Raw genomic sequence first — 17,281 nt, forward strand, 5'->3', positions numbered from 1 at the left:
TTGGCCCGCGGAGCATTCCCCAGTAATTAGCGTCGCGACCTGCATTCCCTCTTGTCTCTCCGGCAGGGCCGTCCCCCCTCCCGCTAGGGTTGGAACCACAACGAGGCTATTATCTAATAGGGCTGGTTTGACCTGCTCCGGCGAGGGGACGGAGCTGCAGAAGACCCCACCCACCAACAGGGTCAAGGGGCAGGGTCAAGCAGCTGGCGGAAGTGGAGGCCTGCGCGAACGCGCAGGACCTCCCTGGGGCCCTGCGCCGAAAGCCGGACTCTAGGGGCGGGGTCGGGCCAGGGATGGGGACGCGGGCGAGCTGCGGGGAGCTACAGGCGGACTCGCGAGGTAGCGGGGACACGGCACAGCCGCAGCCGAGACAGCGGGCGGCCCGCGGCTCAGCGGCCGGCGCAGGTGCTCGAGGAGCAGGGTGGGCCAGGGCTGGGGCCTCCAGTGGGGGGTGGGCCCCCCGCCCCCCACGGGCCTGGCCGGGATGCGCGCGCACCTGCCCGCGCCCTCGACCTTCCCCGCCCCACGAGGGAGGGGCCCCGAGGAGGCCACACCCCCGTATCTCGCCTGAGGCCGGTCAGCTCAGCCCAGGTTCCCGCCCTCGCCGGTTAAATGGGCCGGCGGGGCACAGCCTGTGGAAACGGCCGGGGACTCGGGGTCTGCGGGTGTGACGGGCGAGAGCAGCGAAGCACAGGTAACCGAGTGGGCGGTCGCGGCGCTGCGAGGCACTTTGATTGCCCAGACTTGGGAACGGGGCAAAATCCAGAGGGCCTAACCGATCTGGTACCCTGAGTTGCCCTCATGGGACCCCCGAGGAGACGGAGACCCCGAGAGGGCCAGGGACTTGCCGGGGGTCTGCCCAGCGTGGCAGGAGGAGGGCTGGAGCGACACTCCCATCGGCTGCACTACCTCACATGCTCCAGCTCATTGTAGAGTTTCTGCCTGCATCCTGGGCGACATGGTCTTAGGCAGATCGTACGCTGCTCCATCGGAGTTTTACTCAGTTGCCCCAGAGCTGAGGCCCTAGTAAGAATCCAGTAATGCTTTGGGTCATTTTGTAATATACACCACAGAAGAAGGTTGCCCAGAGAGGATGGCCGGAGCCCAGGGCCAGCAGTTTCTAATTTCCCGAACATCCTGCTCCCCGGGTATTCAGTCAGTGGTTTCAGTAATGAAACATCTGCTGGAGGAGAGCCCAAAGGACTCCTCCAGAAAGGGGCCAGCTTCTCAGTGCTCTTCTCAGCTCCTGCCTTGTCAACTGAGTTTTTCTTTCACTAGAGAGCGCCATGGCAGAGCAGGTGGCTCTGAGCCGGACCCAGGTGTGCGGGATCCTGCGAGAAGAGCTGTACCAGGGTGATGACTTCCATCAGGCCGATACGCACATCTTTATCATCATGGGTGCATCGGTGAGTCTCCCCTACCAAGCCCAACAGCTTAAACGCAGCAGAAGGGACCTCAGGGTGCCTGTGCTTTCCCAACTGCTTGCAGCTGGGCCCTTCGGGCTCTTGCCCCTGCTCAGGGGCCGCTGTCAACCCGTTACCACCCAGTGTATACACACCGTGAGGCATTTCTGAAGTCCGTGTGTAGCCATTGAGTGTAGACCTCTGTCCTGGAGCTGGGAGGCCCTTCGGGACTGTCTGGTTGGACTTCCTCCTCCACAGGGAAGACAGAGAGGTAAACAGGGGAAGCAGTCCATTCCAGAAGGGTGTTTTCCAAACATGTTTCTGACTTGACAGATGTCACACAGTCAGTCCAGAGGTAGGATCCAGGGCCCGATCTCTACCTTGTCTGTCTACCCTCAAGGTCGCCAAAGACACACACTTGACCCTTCTTGAAACCCCATCTGTTTGCCCCAACTTCCAAGGCCTCTCAAGGAGCTGAGACCAGCCCCATTGTCCAGCCAGTGGAACTGCCACTTTTCTGTGATCAGAAAGGCCAGATACTAGAAGCAAAGGCAGAAACAGCGTGCTGACCATACATGTCGGGGGTGGTGGAACATGAGAGGATGGGTGGGTCCTCAGAGAGCCGTGACTGGTCCCCCTGACTAAAAGCACTCTCTCCATATGCCGCATGGAAATAAGATTGACCTGGTGGCAAGACATGAGAAAGGGCTGGAACACTGTCAACATTTCATCTCAAAGGGAAACTTTTCACCCTGGACGGGACCAAGAATCCGCTCCCCAGGATTATGAGCATCTCTGGTGGTGACTTACTGTATAAACCTGAAGGGAGAGTTCTACCAAGCTAGTGAGCTCTTGACAGGGCAGGCATGGTCTCTCTGTCCCTTCCACATCCCTGTCCCTTCAGCTCTGGAGGAATTCGATTCTTCATTCATGTATCATAACAGGTCACCGCCCTTTGCAGAATGTGCTTCCTGCCGGTTGTGTGATTCTGGTCAGAATTTGGAAAAAGCCAGAATACAGGGCAGGGGGCTTTGCAGGTGAGGAGGGCTGTGCCACTGGGAGGGAAGGGAAGGCCGCCCGAAACTTTCCCCTGACCATCTTATCACCCCAAGACTGTAGGATGCCCAGTAGGGGTGCACAGGGGGCGGCTTAGCCCCCACCCTGGCCCCAGCCTCGTCCCTCGAGGTGCCAGAAAGATTAACACCTGGGACTAGGTCCAAGAAATAGGTTGACAAAGAAAGTTACTCAGGATTTTTTTTCCTCCTTCCCCCATCCCCATCCCAGCATGTCCCAAGACACTCCAGCAGAGGATCCCTGACTTCAGTAAATGGCCTATGACCCTAGACCCTCAACTCCGATTAAACACCTCACTGAGAGCAACAAAGTGTGTTCTGTGGCCTGGGCCAAGTGTCTCCTCCTCTCTCAACCCTACAGTCTCCACTTGGCAATGGAAGTCTTTGGAGTATCAAGGGGCCCCGGGGTTCTGTTGAGCTCATTCGGTGACTCCTCCCTGCCTTCATGTGTGGCTGCCTTGGCATTGGGCAACACTGTTTCTTTGCAATCCGAGCAGTTCCCCTTTGCTCTTCTCTGCTCTGAGAGCAATCAGCAGAGGCTTCTAGGGCAGAAAGGGGAAGTGCCTGCTGCAGCCGGCGGGTCGGCGGGGTTGGGGGGGGCGGGTAGAGCCTGTTTTTTTTGTTGTTTTGTTTCTCCCGTTACTGCTGGGATGTGTGGGAGGCAGGCAGGCAGCAGAAACCTGCTACTCTGGGAGACCAAGGAGTTCACAGCACAGTAGGCACCTGCCCTGAGGCCCCCCACCCCCAACTCCCCACCTTGGGAGCCGTGCCTGGGGGCTGGGCCCCAAGGTGAGTGTGTGTGACAGCAAACACTGCCAGGCCTTCATGCCCGCAGAGCCAGGGCCTTGGAGCGGAGCCTGCAAGTGCAAAAAGGATGAGCTGTCCTCCGCGCCTCTCCTCCCTGCCGGCTTTGCCCAACCCGCACCCAGGCACCCAAGTTCCGCCCCGTCCGAAGGCCGGCTGAGGAGTTACCCGATGGCCTTGCAGCTGCAGCCGCTCCCTGCTCCCTCCTCCGGACTCCCACCCTCGGTAGGAGGGCAGTGGAGGTACTTACAGGACGTGGTCTGGAGGCCTCTGGAACCCGAGAACCCCGTTTCTCCTTCCAGACTGGTGTTGAGAGAGGAACCCTGGGCCTGCCAGGCTCGAGCCACTCTAACCCCAGTGGAAACAGAGCGATTGAGATGAGAGAAGAACAGGCTAAGGAGCCCCCTCGGGCAGAAGTGGCTCCCTGCAGAGTCTGCAGGGTGGTCTTTGCCTCTGGGCCTCAGTTTCCCCGTCTGGGCCATGGGCTCCATGAGTGCTCCAGGGCCCATCCCGGAGATGGGGTCCCGCAAGGGCTGAGCTGGAGGACCCCGGCCCTCTCTCCTCGGGGGGTGCTTCTGGGCCGCCTCCCCTCCTGGGGTGATAAGATTCCTGCTGTGTCACGGTGACTCTGGCGCTCCCCCAAAGGGCTTATGAGTCATGAGCCCCGCGGCCCAGGAGGGAGGCCAGGCAGATCCTTGACTCCAGGGGATTGAGCCCACCCCGGTTTCCCAAGTCTACTGCCGCGTGCTCCACCCTAACACCCTGGAGACTTGAGATAAGATCGCGGTGGGCCAGATACGGCAGCAGGCTGCATCCTGCTGCTAAGCCACCATGTGGCCCCAGACTCCTCCAGACCCCACGAGCACTGTGCTCTTGGCCCACGGTACTTCCGGCAGAGCAATCGAGCCCAGGCCACTGGGTAGGGGGGCCTCCTAGGCCTCTGCGCCCCCGCCCCAGTCCGGGTCCTACCTCACTCCTCCCTTGGGTGAGTGACTCAGAGCCCCAGGCCGCTGGTGGCAGGGCTGAGCTGAACAAGGCGAGCAGGTTCCACCCCTTGCTAATCCCAAAGGAACCCGTGAGGGCAGTCGGCTATGGGGCACCGTGACTCAGCAGACAGGACACTAGCCCACTGGAATTTGATCAGAAGCAAACATTCCTCTGGGCCAGGAGGTGCTCACTGACGGGGGATTGATGGCTTCTCCTGCCAGATCCCCACAACAGGAGCGGGGTAGCGGAAAGCAGGCACTGCTGGGCACTGGGAGGAGAGGGGCCACAGGCATTGCAGCTGGGCTCCAGGGAGACCCCAGCCGGGGGTCAGACACCAACCTTGAGGCGCTGTTATCTCCAGTCTTCCCAGAGAAGGTGGCCAGCAAGACAGGTCCCTGCTCCAGAGCCTTCGGCAATCAGTTCTGAGCGCCTGTCAGACAGGGTCAAGGGCTGCGACACAGGGGCACCCTGGTTTGGGAACCACCCACTGGAGCACTCCAGGTTCCGCTAGAGCCCAGAGGTGGCAGAGAAATACTGGCCCATGTGAGCTGGGCACTAGCCAAGACCTGGGCCGGAGCAGACACATGGACTTGTCCACGTGTGGATGTTGGCTCGGCCCAGGAGACGCAGAGTGAACCCACAAATGGGAACTGAGCATGCAAGCCTCAAAAGTGGCCTGCCCTTGCCCCCAGCCAGAGGAGGACTTGCCCACCTAGTAGCTCCCCAACTACCTTCCTCATGGCCTGTCTAGGGGTGCAGATTGCAATCAGTTCTTGTCCTGTGGCTCCTCTCTGCAACAGTCCACCAGTGTGACCACATCCAGTGCTGACATGACTCCTAAACGGTCATTTTGCCCTGAAGACTCAGGTCCTCACCCCTGGAGGTGGTTTTCCTGCCCAGTGCGAGTCTAGCAGCTCTGCCCAGCAGCCCTTGTTGATTACAGGGCAGGGGGCATGAGAGGGCACCTGCTCTGCACCCAAGCCATACCCAGGCTCATCACCTCTTCCACCCACAGTGGAGAATTCCTTTGTCAGGTCACCAAAAGCAAGCAGGTGGCCACGGCTATGGCAGCTAAACCAGCCTGGAGAGAAGGGACTGGGTGACTTCGTGCGATGACAGCGTTGTTGCTCACAGTTGCTGTGTCTTCAAACACTTGCCATTATCTTGGAAAGTTTCACATGGTCAACGGCAAGCGCAATACGCAGCCAGGGCCTCCCACTGTCTGCTCAGTTGTTCTTTTCAGTCTTTTTATTTGTAGGCAACATTTCGCACACATCGAAAGACATCTCTGTTCAATCGGTTCTGACCTTTATAACCAGAGACAACATTTCCATCTCCCCAGCCAGCCCACCTCCTACTCTGGACTCTCACTTATGTCACTGTGGCTGCTTTGCCTTTACTAAAGCTTCCCTTAAATGAACTCAAGGTGTTCAGTCTTGTGTGTCCAGCATTCTGGTTCTGAGAATTGCTTGTGCTGAGTAGGTCACTGGCTCGTCCCTTTTTTCTTGGTTTGTAATTTTTGTTCTTGCCCCCTGCACAGCTTGCAGGATCTTAGTTCCCCTACCAGGGATCAAACCCGCACCCCTCTGTGGTGGAGTCCTAACCACTGGACCACCAGGGAATCCCCCTGGCTCATCCCTTGGTGTTGCTGAGTGGGTGTCCCACTGTGTGGATATCCAGCTTGTCCATCTCCTGTTGATGGCCTTTCACTGTGTCCCAGCTCAGGGCTATTGGGAATCATGGCTGCTGTGAACCTTGGTGCAAGTGTTTGCTCCACACCACCTCCAACACCAGATGGCATTAGTTTTTTCAGATTACAACCTTCTGGTGGTCAAGCTGGATCTCATTGTGGTTTAATTTGTATTTTTCTGACAACTGGTCATCTTGAACACTTTCTTGTGTGTTAAGTAACCATTGATTTTTCTTGTTGTGAAGTATGTGGTCAAGCCTTTACTGATCTTGAATTCTTTTCTTGTTTTGTTGTACAGTGGGTTTTTCTCTTTTTAATTGACCTTTTTAACCACGTTCAAGTTACTAACCAGTGGCGTTTAACACATTTCATGATATCGAGGGGAGTGGGTTATATATTCTAGATTCTACATCTGGTGAATCTTTTCTCCCAGTCTGTGGCTTGTCTATTCATCTTGTTTTTTTTCCCCAATTCATCTTCTTAATAGTGTCTTATGATGACCAGGAGTTTCTAATTTTGCTCAAGCCTTCATTCATCCATTTTTCCAGTTACTGCGTTTTGTGTCCTAGCTAAGAAATCTGTTTCTACTCCCATCTATTAACTTTTTCAAACCTAAAATCTCATTAATTGTAATAATTTTCATAAATCTTGGTTTCAAGTGGTTTTCTTTTTTTAAATGGACAGGTGGTCAGCTAGAGACCAGGCCTGTGTGACACTTTCTTCCCCACCTTGTCATGTTTCTTGTTCTCTGCCTGTCACTGGTGGGGCTTCTGTCGGGGTGTTGAGTAAAGAGCTGAAGACAGGCCCTCTTTTCTTGCTTCTGGTTGTTGAAAGAGGATTATTTCAACGTTTCCCTACAGTATATGATGTTTGTGGAGTTTTTAACAGGGGCTGCTTAGCAAGGTGAGAAAGTTCCCTTTTATGCCTAGTCTGGGAAGGGGTCCTGTCATGCTAGGTGTCGAAATTTTCTGGAACATTTAATCTCCATCTGGTGAGTTTTAACAAGGTTCCTAGATTAAAAACTCTAAAGGAGTAGACATATGGCTTAGAGCTTTTTTCCTCTAATCTGTTCATGTAGTGAATGTTAATGACTTTTCTTTTCTTTTCAATATCAAACCAAGCTTTCACTTGCAGGATGATCCCAACTTAGTTAGGACATACTCCATGTTTGACGTTGCAGGGTTGGGTTTGCTGGTATCTCCTGCAGAATTGTTTGCACCTGTATCTGTGTTCATGGATGAGACAGGCTTGGGACCGCCTGTGCGCATTTCTCAGACTCTCTGGCCACAGGGTCCTGGGGCCACCACACGGCTTGGCAAACGCTCCCCAGTCAGGCTTTGCCTCCGAATGGCAGTCTCTGTGGCATTTTGTGAGACCTATTAGCAGAGCTGTCTCTGTCAGGGACAGTTGTCAGGGGCCAGGCTGGGCTTGCTGAAAAGGGTGTGAACGCCATCCTGTCTCCTTAATGACCATTGCCTCCCTAGGTCACTCATTCCATTGTGGTATGTTAGAATTTTCCAGAAAAGTGTCCATTTCATGTAACTTATCAGATGTGGGATAAGGTCATTCACAGAACCCTCTGCGGTCTTTCCTGTCAGTAGTTTTGTCCCACTGCCCCCATGATTCTTGGTGCCTTTTTAAAAAGCAATCTTTCCCAGGGGACTGTTTGAATTAATTTAATTAGTCTTTTTCAAATACCAAGACGGGGCTTTGTTGAGCTGTTCTTTTGGCTTGTTTTCCATTTTATTCATTTTTACTTTGCAGTGTTTCCTGCCTTGTGATTTGTTTGGCTTTTAAATTCTGCTGTCCTTTTTCTAGGGCTTCCCTGGTGGCTCAGTAGTAAAGAATCTGCCTGCAATGCAGGAGATTCGGATTCAATCCCTGAGCCAGGAAGATCTCCTGGAGGAGGTAACGGCTACCCACTCCAGTGTTCTTGCCTGGAGCATTCCATGGACAGCAGAGCCTGACAGGCTGCAGTCCGTGGGGTCGCAAAGAGTCGGGCATGACCGAGCAACGATGGATGGTCCTTTTTCGAACTTTTTCAGTTGAATGCTGAGTTCATCAGCTTCGAGCCATTCTTTTTTTTGCTAACATAAGCATTTAAAGTCATGCCTCAGTTTTGTTGCATGCTACTTCCAATGCCATTCAATTCCAGTGAGTCTAGGGTTTTCTTTAGCCCATGAGCTCTTTAGAAGCAGGCTTCTTGTGTTGGCTTTGGTTTTGCCCATTCAACCATAAGACGAGTCTGTGGATCGTGGGACCAGCGGGTTAATGGGGTACCTCCTGGCCAGCGTGAGGTCTCTTTCCCTTAAGGTGCCCCCCAGCAATGTGCGGGCACTCCAGGGGAGGGTCAAGGGCTAGACTGGGCCCCAGTTCAAGTGGCTCAGACTATACACAGGGGGCAGGACAAGCATGCACAGGTCTCCCCCCATGGGGGTGATCTGGGGTGTGTCCTCAGCTCCTAACCACGCCTGTTTCTCTGCCACAGGGGGACCTGGCCAAGAAGAAGATCTACCCCACCATCTGGTAAGCCTGTGTCCCCACTACCTTCTGTGGCCCCGCGCCCCCTCGCCCTTGCCACAGCCATGCTCTGCCCTCAGGTGGCTGTTCCGGGATGGCCTTTTGCCCGAAGACACCTACATCGTGGGCTATGCCCGCTCCCGCCTCACAGTGGCTGACATCCGCAAGCAGAGCGAGCCCTTCTTCAAAGTGAGTGGCTTCTGGGGTCTCGGCAGGTGGCACACACCACCACCCCCCATCCCATCACAAAGGCCCTTCGTCCTGCCCCTCCTGTGCCCAGCCACCCCCTCCCTGGCACCTCCCAGCCCCCTGTGACTTGGGCTTACCACTTCCTTCCCACTGTACCCTGTGACCTCTCAAACATGGAGATGCCTGCCTTCTCTTAACACACGGTACTTAGGTGGCATGACTTCAGAGAGAGAGCTTTCTCCCAGGTCCCAGTTTGCTGGACTCTGGCTTCTGTCTTAGGGCATGGAGGCCCCCACCCCCACCCCCGTGGGCGTGCTGGAGCTGTGAGTGACCCCAGTGCGAGGCTAGGATGGCTGACCTCTCAGGAAGCCCGCTCTGCCTATGGGCTCACAGGAGAGCAAGGTCAGGGAGCCAAGATGCTTGTGTCCGTGTTGCCCAGGCTACCCCGGAGGAGAAGTCCAAGCTGGAGGAGTTCTTTGCCCGCAACTCCTACGTGGCCGGCCAGTACGATGACACTGCCTCCTACGAGCGCCTCAACAGCCACATAAATGCCCTTCACCAGGGCACACAGACCAACCGCCTCTTCTACCTGGCCTTGCCCCCGACTGTCTATGAGGCTGTCACCAAAAACATCCATGAGACCTGCATGAGCCAGACGTAAGGCTGGTCTTTGTCCCTACCTTCCTGCCTCCAGGGTGTGCCCTACCCTGGTGTGACCTGCCCCAGCAAGCTGAGCAGAGCCCCCAGGGCCAGCCGGTCTGCTGCTGCTGCTGTTAAGTCGCCTCAGTCATATCCGACTCTGTGCGACCCCACAGACGGCAGCCCAGCAGTCTCCTCTGTCCCTGGGATTCTCCAGGCAAGAACACTGGAGTGGGTTGCCATTTCCTTCTCCAGTGCATGAAAGTGAAAAGTGAAAGTGAAGTCGCTCAGTCGTGCCCAACTCTTAGCAACCCCATGGACTGCAGCTTACCAGGCTCCTCCATCCATGGGATTTTCCAGGCAAGGGTACTGGAGTGCGGTGCCATTGCCTTCTCTGGCCAACCGGTCTAGGGAGTCTGAAAAAGATAGATGCCCCTGGTTTGTAACTTCCATGAATTCAGTCTATGAAGAATGGGCATTTTCCGTTTTCTGGAAGTTTCCCAAAAATGCTGGCACCCGTATTTACCATCCAGTTCAGTTCAGTTCAGTCGCTCAGTCGTGTCCGACTCTTTGCAACCCCATGAATCGCAGCACGCCAGGCCTCCCTGTCCATCACAAACTCCTGGAGTTCACTCAGACTCATGTCCATCAAGTCAGTGATGCCATCCAGCCATCTCATCCTCTGTCGTACCCTTCTCCTCCTGCCCCCAATCCCTCCCAGCATCAGAGTCTTTTCCAATCAGTCAACTCTTCGCATGAGGTGGCCAGAGTACTGGAGTTTCAGCTTCAGCATCATTCCCTCCAAAGAAATCCCAGGGCTTATCTCCTTCAGAATGGACTGGTTGGATCTCCTTGCAGTCCAAGGGACTCTCAAGAGTCTTCTCCAACACCACAGTTCAAAAGCATCAATTTTTCGGCACTCAGCCTTCTTCACAGTCCAGCTCTCACATCCATACATGACCACAGGAAAAACCATAGCCTTGATTAGACGGACCTTTGTTGGCAAAGTAATGTCTCTGCTTTTCAATATGCTATCTAGGTTGGTCATAACTTTCCTTCCAAGGAGTAAGCGTCTTTTAATTTCATGGCTGCAATCACCATCTGCAGTGATTTTGGAGCCCAAAAAAATAAAGTCTGACACTGTTTCCACTGTTTCCCCATCTATTTCCCATGAAGTGATGGGACCGGATGCCATGATCTTAGTCTTGTGAATGTTGAGCTTTAAGCCAACTTTTTCACTCTCCTCTTTCACTTTCATCAAGAGGCTTTTTAATTCCTCTTCACGTTCTGCCATAAGGGTGGTATCATCTGCATATCTGAGGTTATTGATATTTCTCCCGGAAATCTTGATTCCAGCTTGTGTTTCTTCCAGCCCAGTGTTTCTCGTGATGTACTCTGCATATAAGTTAAATAAGCAGGGTGACAATATACGACCTTGACGTACTCCTTTTCCTATTTGGAACCAGTCTGTTGTTCCATGTCCAGTTCTAACTGTTGCTTCCTGACCTGTATACAGATTTCTCAAGAGGCAGGTCAGGTGGTCTGGTATTCCCATCTCTTTCAGAATTTTCCACAGTTTATTGTGATCCACACAGTCAAACGCTTTGGCATAGTCAATAAAGCAGAAATAGATGTTTTTCTGGAACGCTCTTGCTTTTTCCATGATCCAGCGGATGTTGGCAATTTGATCTCTGGTTCCTCTGCCTTTTCTAAAACCAACTTGAACATCAGGAAGTTCACGGTTCACGTATTTCTGAAGCCTGGCTTGGAGAATTTTGAGCATTACTTTACTAGTGTGTGAGATGAGTGCAGTTGTGCAGTAGTTTGAGCATTCTTTGGCATTGCCTTTCTTTGGGATTGGAATGAAAACTGACCTTTTCCAGTTCTGTGGCCACTTCTGAGTTTTCCAAATTTGCTGGCATATTGATTGCAGCACTTTCACAGCATCATCTTTCAGGATTTGAAATAGCTCAACGGGAATTCCATCACCTCCACTAGCTTTGTTCGTAGTGATGCTTTCCAAGGCCCACTGGACTTCACATTCCAGGATGTCTGGCTCTAGGTCAGTGATCACACCATCGTGATTATCTGGGTCCTGAAGATCTTTTTTGTACAGTTCTGTGTATTCTTGCCACCTCTTTTAATATCTTCTGCTTCTGTTAGGTCCGTACCATTTCTGTCCTTTATCGAGCCGATCTTTGCATGAAATGTTCCCTTGGTATCTCTAATTTTCTTGAAGAGATTTCTAATCTTTCCCATTCTGTTGTTTTCCTCTATTTCTTTGCATTGATCGCTGAGGAAGGCTTTCTTATCTCTTCTTGCTATCCTTTGGAACTCTGCATTCAGATGCTTATATTTTTCCTTTTCTCCTTTGCTTTTCACTTCTCTTCTTTTCACAGCTCTTTGTAAGGCCTCCCCAGACAGCCATTTGCTTTTCTGCATTTCTTTTCCATGGGGATGGTCTTGATCCCTGTCTCCTGTACAATGTCACGAACCTCATTCCATAGTTCATCAGGCACTCTATCTATCAGATCTAGACCCTTAAATCTATTTCTCACTTCCACTGTATAATCATAAGGGATTTGATTTAGGTCATACCTGAATGGTCTACTGGTTTCCCCTACTTTCTTCAATTTCAGTCTGAATTTGGCAATAAGGAGTTCATGATCTGAGCCACAGTCAGCTCCCGGTCTTGTTTTTGTTGACTGTATAGAGCTTCTCCATCTTTGGCTGCAAAGAACATAATCAGTCTGATTTCGGTGTTGACCATCTGGTGATGTCCATGTGTAGAGTCTTCTCTTGTGTTGTTGAAAGAGGGTGTTTGGTATGACCAGTGCATTTTCTTGGCAAAACTCTATTAGTCTTTGCCCTGCTTCATTCCCTATTCCAAGGCCAAATTTGCCTGTTACTCCAAGTGTTTCTTGACTTCCTACTTTTGCATTCCAGTCCCCTATAATGAAAAGGACATCTTTTTTGGGTGTTAGTTCTAAAAGGTCTTGTAGGTCTTCATAGAACCACTCAACTTCAGCTTCTTCAGCATTACTGGTTGGGGCATAGACTTGGATTACTGTGATATTGAATGGTTTGCCTTGGAAACGAACAGAGATCATTCTGTCGTTTTTGAGATTGCATCCAAGTACTGCATTTCGGACTCTTTTGTTGACCATGATGGCTACTCCATTCTGAGGGATTCCTGCCCGCAGTAGTAGATATAATGGTCATCTGAGTTAAATTCACCCATTCCAGTCCATTTGAGCTCGCTGATTACTAGAATGTCGACATTCACTCTTGTCATCTCTTGTTTGACCACTTCCAATTTGCCTTGATTCATGGACCTGACATTCCAGGTTCCTATGAAATATTGCTCTTTACAGCATCGGACCTTGCTTCTATCACCAGTCCCATCCACAGCTGGGTATTGTTTTTGCTTTGGCTCCATCCCTTCATTCTTTCTGGAGTTATTTCTCCACTGATCTCCAGTAGCATATTGGGCACCTACTGACCTGGGGAGTTCCTTTTTCAGTATCCTATCATTTTGCCTTTTCATACTGTTCATGGGTTTCTCAAGACAAGAATACTGAAGTGGTTTGCCATTCCCTTCTCCAGTGGACCACATTCTGTCAGATCTCTCCACCATGACCCGCCCGTCTTGGGTTGCCCCACAGGCATGGCTTAGTTTCATTGAGTTAGACAAGGCTGTGGTCCTAGTGTGATTAGATTGACTTGTTTTCTGAGTATGGTTTCAGTGTCTGCCCTCTGATGCCCTCTTGCAACACCTACCATCTTACTTGGGTTTCTCTTACCTTGGACCTTGGACGTGGGGTATCTCTTCACGGCTGCTCCAGCAAAGTGCAGCCACTGCTCCTTACCTTGGATGAGGGGTATCTCCTCACCGCCACCCTTCCTGACCTTCAACGTGGGATAGCACCTCTAGGCCCTCCTGCGCCCGCGCAGCCACCGCTCCTTGGACGTGGGGTTGGTCCTCCCGGCCGCTACCCCTAGCCTTGGGCGTGGGGTAGCTCCTCCTGGCAACCGTCCCTGACCTCAGACTTGGGTAACTCTTCTCTGCCATTCCTGCACCGTTGCAGCCTGGCACTCTTAGCCGCTGCCCCTGACCTCGGACGTGGGGTAACTCCTCTTGGCCTCCGCCCTTCGGGCATGGGGTCCTCCCAGCTTCTGCCCCTGACCTCGGACGTGGGGTAGCTCCTCTCGGCCGCACTCAGTGCGCCGGTCGCAGCCATCGCGCATCCAGATCCCTATATAGACCCTCGGAGTCAGCTCCCCAGAAATCCCACTGTCCCTGGTAGCAGTCCCAACTAACACTACAAGGTGGCAGTGTTGCTCCATGAAACTTTTTCACTGCTGCCAGCTTATTCTCAGGCTCTCAGCACTTCCCACGGTCCCGTCGACCACCACCAGGGGGCGGTGTTGCTCCACGGGAACCCTGCTTCCTGTGACGCAGTAGCTCCTGCGTGCTTATGTCCCCCAAACCAGGACCATGTCTGTTTCACTTTGTCCAAGGTTTGGATGTGGAATGGCCACATTAACTCTCCGTTAGGATAAAGGGGGCTTCCTTTGTAGCTCAGTCGGTAAAGCATCTGCCTGCAGTGTAGGAGACCCAGGTTTGATCCCTGGGTGGGGAAGATCTCTTGGAGAAGGAAATGGCAACCCAGTCCAATATCCTTGCCTGTAAAATATCATGGACAGAGGAGCCTGGTGGGCTGCAGTCCATGGGGTCGCAAAGAGTCAGGTACAAGTGAGCGACTAACACTTATTTACTTCCTCACGTTTAAACCCTTGGGGGGAGCTATGCCTTTGGCATCCCCTCCCCCTATTTTCCCACTAGCTCAGGGCACCCCCAGACCCTGCAGGAACCCTGCATTGCCAGGAGGGAGCAGAGAGGGCAGGAGGCGCTCCTCCCAGTCGCCAGCCAGTCAGGCTAGAAGGCTTCCGAGGAAGCTTTGAGCTGAGCCCCAAGGGCTGGGAATTAGAAGGGGTGTCCTCTGGGCAGAGGCCGGAAGAGACCCAGCCCTGCAGAACTTGGCTGGCCCAGCTGACTGCTGAGAGGAGGCAGGGAGTCTCTGCCTTCACTCTCTAGGGAAGGGAGGGTGGACGGGGATGGGAAGCTGAGCCATGCCCCACCCCAGGGAGGGTGATGTGGTTCTGGGCTCTCACAGAGGCTGGAACCGCATCATCGTGGAGAAGCCATTCGGGAGGGACCTGCAGAGCTCCAACCAGCTGTCCAACCACATCGCCTCCCTGTTCCACGAGGACCAGATCTACCGCATTGACCACTACCTGGGCAAAGAGATGGTCCAGAACCTCATGGTGCTGAGGTGCGCTGGGGCAGGGGTTGGGGGCCAGGGGTCCTGGGCCGTCCCCCTCCGATGCACAGTCAGCCTCCGTGTGCCCCTACCCCAGGTTTGCCAACAGGATCTTCGGGCCCATTTGGAACCGGGACAACATCGCCTGCGTCATCCTCACCTTCAAAGAGCCCTTTGGCACTGAGGGTCGTGGGGGCTACTTTGATGAATTTGGGATCATCCGGTGAGAGCCTGGCTCCCTTATCTGGGGAGGTGGGCACAGGCACCATCCCACTTCCCCTGCAGGTCCCCCCGCCCCGCTCTGGGCTCCTGGACCCTGATGTTCAAGTTGGGCAGCATGAGTGTCCGAGCAGTCAGTGGGGACTGTAAAGGGTGGGGTCACTGTCTTCTGTCTTTCCTCAAGGGGACCTGGCAGACACTGGGGATCAGGAAGGAAGCTCACTGCTTGTTGCTGGAAGGCCAACTTTGAGGCCCTGAATGCTGGGAAGGTGGCCGACGAGGGGCTAAGGGAGCTCATGCCTCACTTCTTCCTGCCCCCAGGGACGTGATGCAGAACCACCTCCTGCAGATGCTATGTCTGGTGGCCATGGAGAAGCCCGCCTCCACTGACTCAGATGACGTGCGCGATGAGAAGGTGGGTGGGGCCGCCCCCTCCCTGCCCAGCCCCCTTTCCTTAGCCACCCATCCTGAGCACCAGTTGCCCTGGGCCAGGAGGCAGGCAGCCTGTCAGAGAACTGGCAGGGCCATGCGACCGAGCTTCTCCTGGAGAAGAACCAAGGGTGGGGTGAGGTGGTCCCAGAGGGCCCTTGCGGGATGGAGCCTGAAGCCCGGCTCTGGAAGCAGGAGCAAAGCTGCACGCGGGACATGTCCTGACTATCAGGGCCACTCGCCCATCCAGGAAGGCCACCCCTGGGCATTAACATGGCTCCCTGGTGCCCGGTGTCCTCTTTACCCAAGGGGCCTGTCTTCCCGGCTCTCCTGCAGGTCAAGGTGCTGAAGTGTATCTCAGAGGTGCAGGCGAGCAACGTGGTCCTGGGCCAGTATGTGGGGAACCCCGACGGAGAGGGGGAGGCCACCAAAGGGTACCTGGATGACCCCACGGTGCCCCGCGGGTCCACCACGGCCACCTTTGCGGCTGCTGTCCTGTATGTGGAGAATGAGCGCTGGGACGGTAGGTGGCGCCGCCATCCCATGGGGATGGGAGTCGGCCCCTGCAGCCAGCCAAGCGCTCCCCAAAGCCTGCTGTGTCCATCCCCCGTCTCCTCACAGGGGTGCCCTTCATCCTGCGCTGCGGCAAAGCCCTGAATGAGCGCAAGGCCGAGGTGCGCCTGCAGTTCCGTGACGTGGCCGGGGACATCTTCCGGCAGCAGTGCAAGCGCAACGAGCTGGTAATCCGCGTGCAGCCCAACGAGGCCGTGTACACCAAGATGATGACCAAGAAGCCTGGCATGTTCTTCAACCCTGAGGAGTCGGAGCTTGACCTGACCTATGGCAACCGATACAAGGTGGGCACCCGCCCGCCCCCTGGGCAGGGGCGGCAGCCCAGGGATCCACGGGGCTCACCAACTTGGTGACACCCTGTGGCCTGCTCGCAGAACGTGAAGCTCCCTGACGCCTACGAGCGCCTCATCCTGGACGTCTTTTGCGGGAGCCAGATGCACTTCGTGCGCAGGTGAGGAGAGGCACCCCCCTCGCCCTCCCTCCTTCCCCGCCCCCCCTCCATCCCCCTCTTCATCCCCCTCCCTCCGTGGTCACACTGGCCTCCCATCCCCACCCCTGTCCCTTCAGTGATGAACTGCGGGAGGCCTGGCGGATCTTCACTCCACTGCTCCACCACATTGAACGCGAGAAGGCCCGGCCCATCCCCTACGTGTACGGCAGGTACGTCTATGCAGGAGGTGCGGCGGACAAGACGGGGTGTGGATGGGGGGGTGACGGGAGTGGAGGGGGGGCGAGGGGGGACCCTGTGGCTCAGGGCTCCCTCACCGCTCCCCACTGCCTGTCCCCCTGCCAGCCGGGGCCCTGTGGAGGCAGACGAGCTGATGAAGCGTGTGGGCTTCCAGTACGAGGGCACCTACAAGTGGGTGAACCCCCACAAGCTCTGAGCCGGCCCCCCTCCCGTGCGCCCTGGCCCTGCCCACCTCTCTCGCTCCACACCCCCTCCCACCAGACCCAGCTCCAGAGGACTCGGGACCACCGCCCCCAGCCCCACATTCCTGCCCTGGGCTGGGGCCACCCCCCCACCCACTCCTCAGCCCAGTCGCATTCCTCGGCCAGCCAGCACTGTGACCCCACCCGCACCCGACCCCAGCCAGCCTGTATCCCCGGGACTGAGCCCCCCCCCCACCGCCCAGAGCAAGGAAGAGGAGGGCTATAGTTGGGGAAGATGGGGGCAAGGTCCTCAGAAGGCCGAGAATGGGCCCCCCCCCACCCCCAGTCTCAGCGCCATTCCACATTCCTGGTCCCCCCACGGAAGGGACGTCCACGCCACCCAGTGCCCTCCCTGCACTGGGCCCTCCGAATGTCCGTGTGCCCCCCAGGCCCCCCACCACCATAACTCAGCACTCCACAACCACCCCGTCTCACTCCCTCAGCACCGGAAAAGCAAAAGCAGCAAAGTGCCATTAAATCAGCAAACTAAGCCACCCTGCT

At 54.9% G+C, this 17,281-nt stretch overlaps 2 protein-coding genes and 1 long non-coding RNA gene across 11 annotated transcripts in view; 2 read left to right on the top strand and 1 right to left on the bottom strand.

Moving 5' to 3' along the window:
• IKBKG (inhibitor of nuclear factor kappa B kinase regulatory subunit gamma) overlaps window positions 1-4,760 on the bottom strand; it is a 52,290-nt gene extending 47,530 nt beyond the window's left edge. Inside the window, exon 1 of one of the 5 annotated variants that reach the window (XM_044936644.2) lies at window positions 4,607-4,760. The gene's annotated coding sequence lies outside the window, so the exon portion shown is untranslated. Of the gene's footprint in view, window positions 1-132; window positions 139-3,530 lie in introns of those variants that run through there. The other 4 variants (XM_044936646.2, XM_044936645.2, XM_044936651.2 and 1 more) reach the window with 4 other exon arrangements.
• On the top strand, window positions 4-17,270 carry G6PD (glucose-6-phosphate dehydrogenase). Of its 5 annotated transcripts, none has more exons than XM_025276080.3 (13): window positions 4-22; window positions 1,279-1,406; window positions 8,446-8,483; window positions 8,558-8,666; window positions 9,106-9,323; window positions 14,453-14,641; window positions 14,727-14,852; window positions 15,170-15,263; window positions 15,614-15,800; window positions 15,899-16,134; window positions 16,225-16,301; window positions 16,418-16,510; window positions 16,644-17,270. In XM_025276080.3, the coding sequence occupies exons 2-13, from the start codon at window positions 1,287-1,289 to the stop codon at window positions 16,732-16,734; spliced, it is 1,578 nt and encodes a 525-aa protein (XP_025131865.1). In that variant the 5' UTR covers window positions 4-22; window positions 1,279-1,286; the 3' UTR covers window positions 16,735-17,270. The 5 variants fall into 5 exon arrangements, with proteins under 5 accessions (XP_025131865.1, XP_025131861.1, XP_025131862.1 ...); XM_025276076.3 differs by lacking the exon at window positions 4-22 and adding an exon at window positions 216-405; XM_025276077.3 differs by lacking the exon at window positions 4-22 and adding an exon at window positions 220-405 and having other exon boundaries at window positions 14,483-14,641.
• On the top strand, window positions 1,469-2,779 carry LOC123331733. The gene is made up of 2 exons (XR_006548480.1): window positions 1,469-2,440; window positions 2,688-2,779. It is a non-coding gene; the product is annotated as an uncharacterized LOC123331733 (long non-coding RNA).
• Window positions 17,271-17,281: the final 11 nt, after the last annotated feature.

This window comes from Bubalus bubalis, chromosome X (genome assembly GCF_019923935.1).
Source record: "Bubalus bubalis isolate 160015118507 breed Murrah chromosome X, NDDB_SH_1, whole genome shotgun sequence".
NCBI lineage: Eukaryota > Metazoa > Chordata > Mammalia > Artiodactyla > Bovidae > Bubalus > Bubalus bubalis.

Bases quoted from the DNA above. Each gene is read 5' to 3' on its own strand.
- G6PD (XM_025276076.3), top strand. From the start codon at position 294: ATGGGGACGCGGGCGAGCTGCGGGGAGCTACAGGCGGACTCGCGAGGT. The intron at 406-1,278 runs GTGCTCGAGGAG...TTCTTTCACTAG, and splicing joins CGGCTCAGCGGCCGGCGCAG to AGAGCGCCATGGCAGAGCAG. The intron at 16,302-16,417 runs GTGAGGAGAGGC...CTGTCCCTTCAG, and splicing joins CAGATGCACTTCGTGCGCAG to TGATGAACTGCGGGAGGCCT.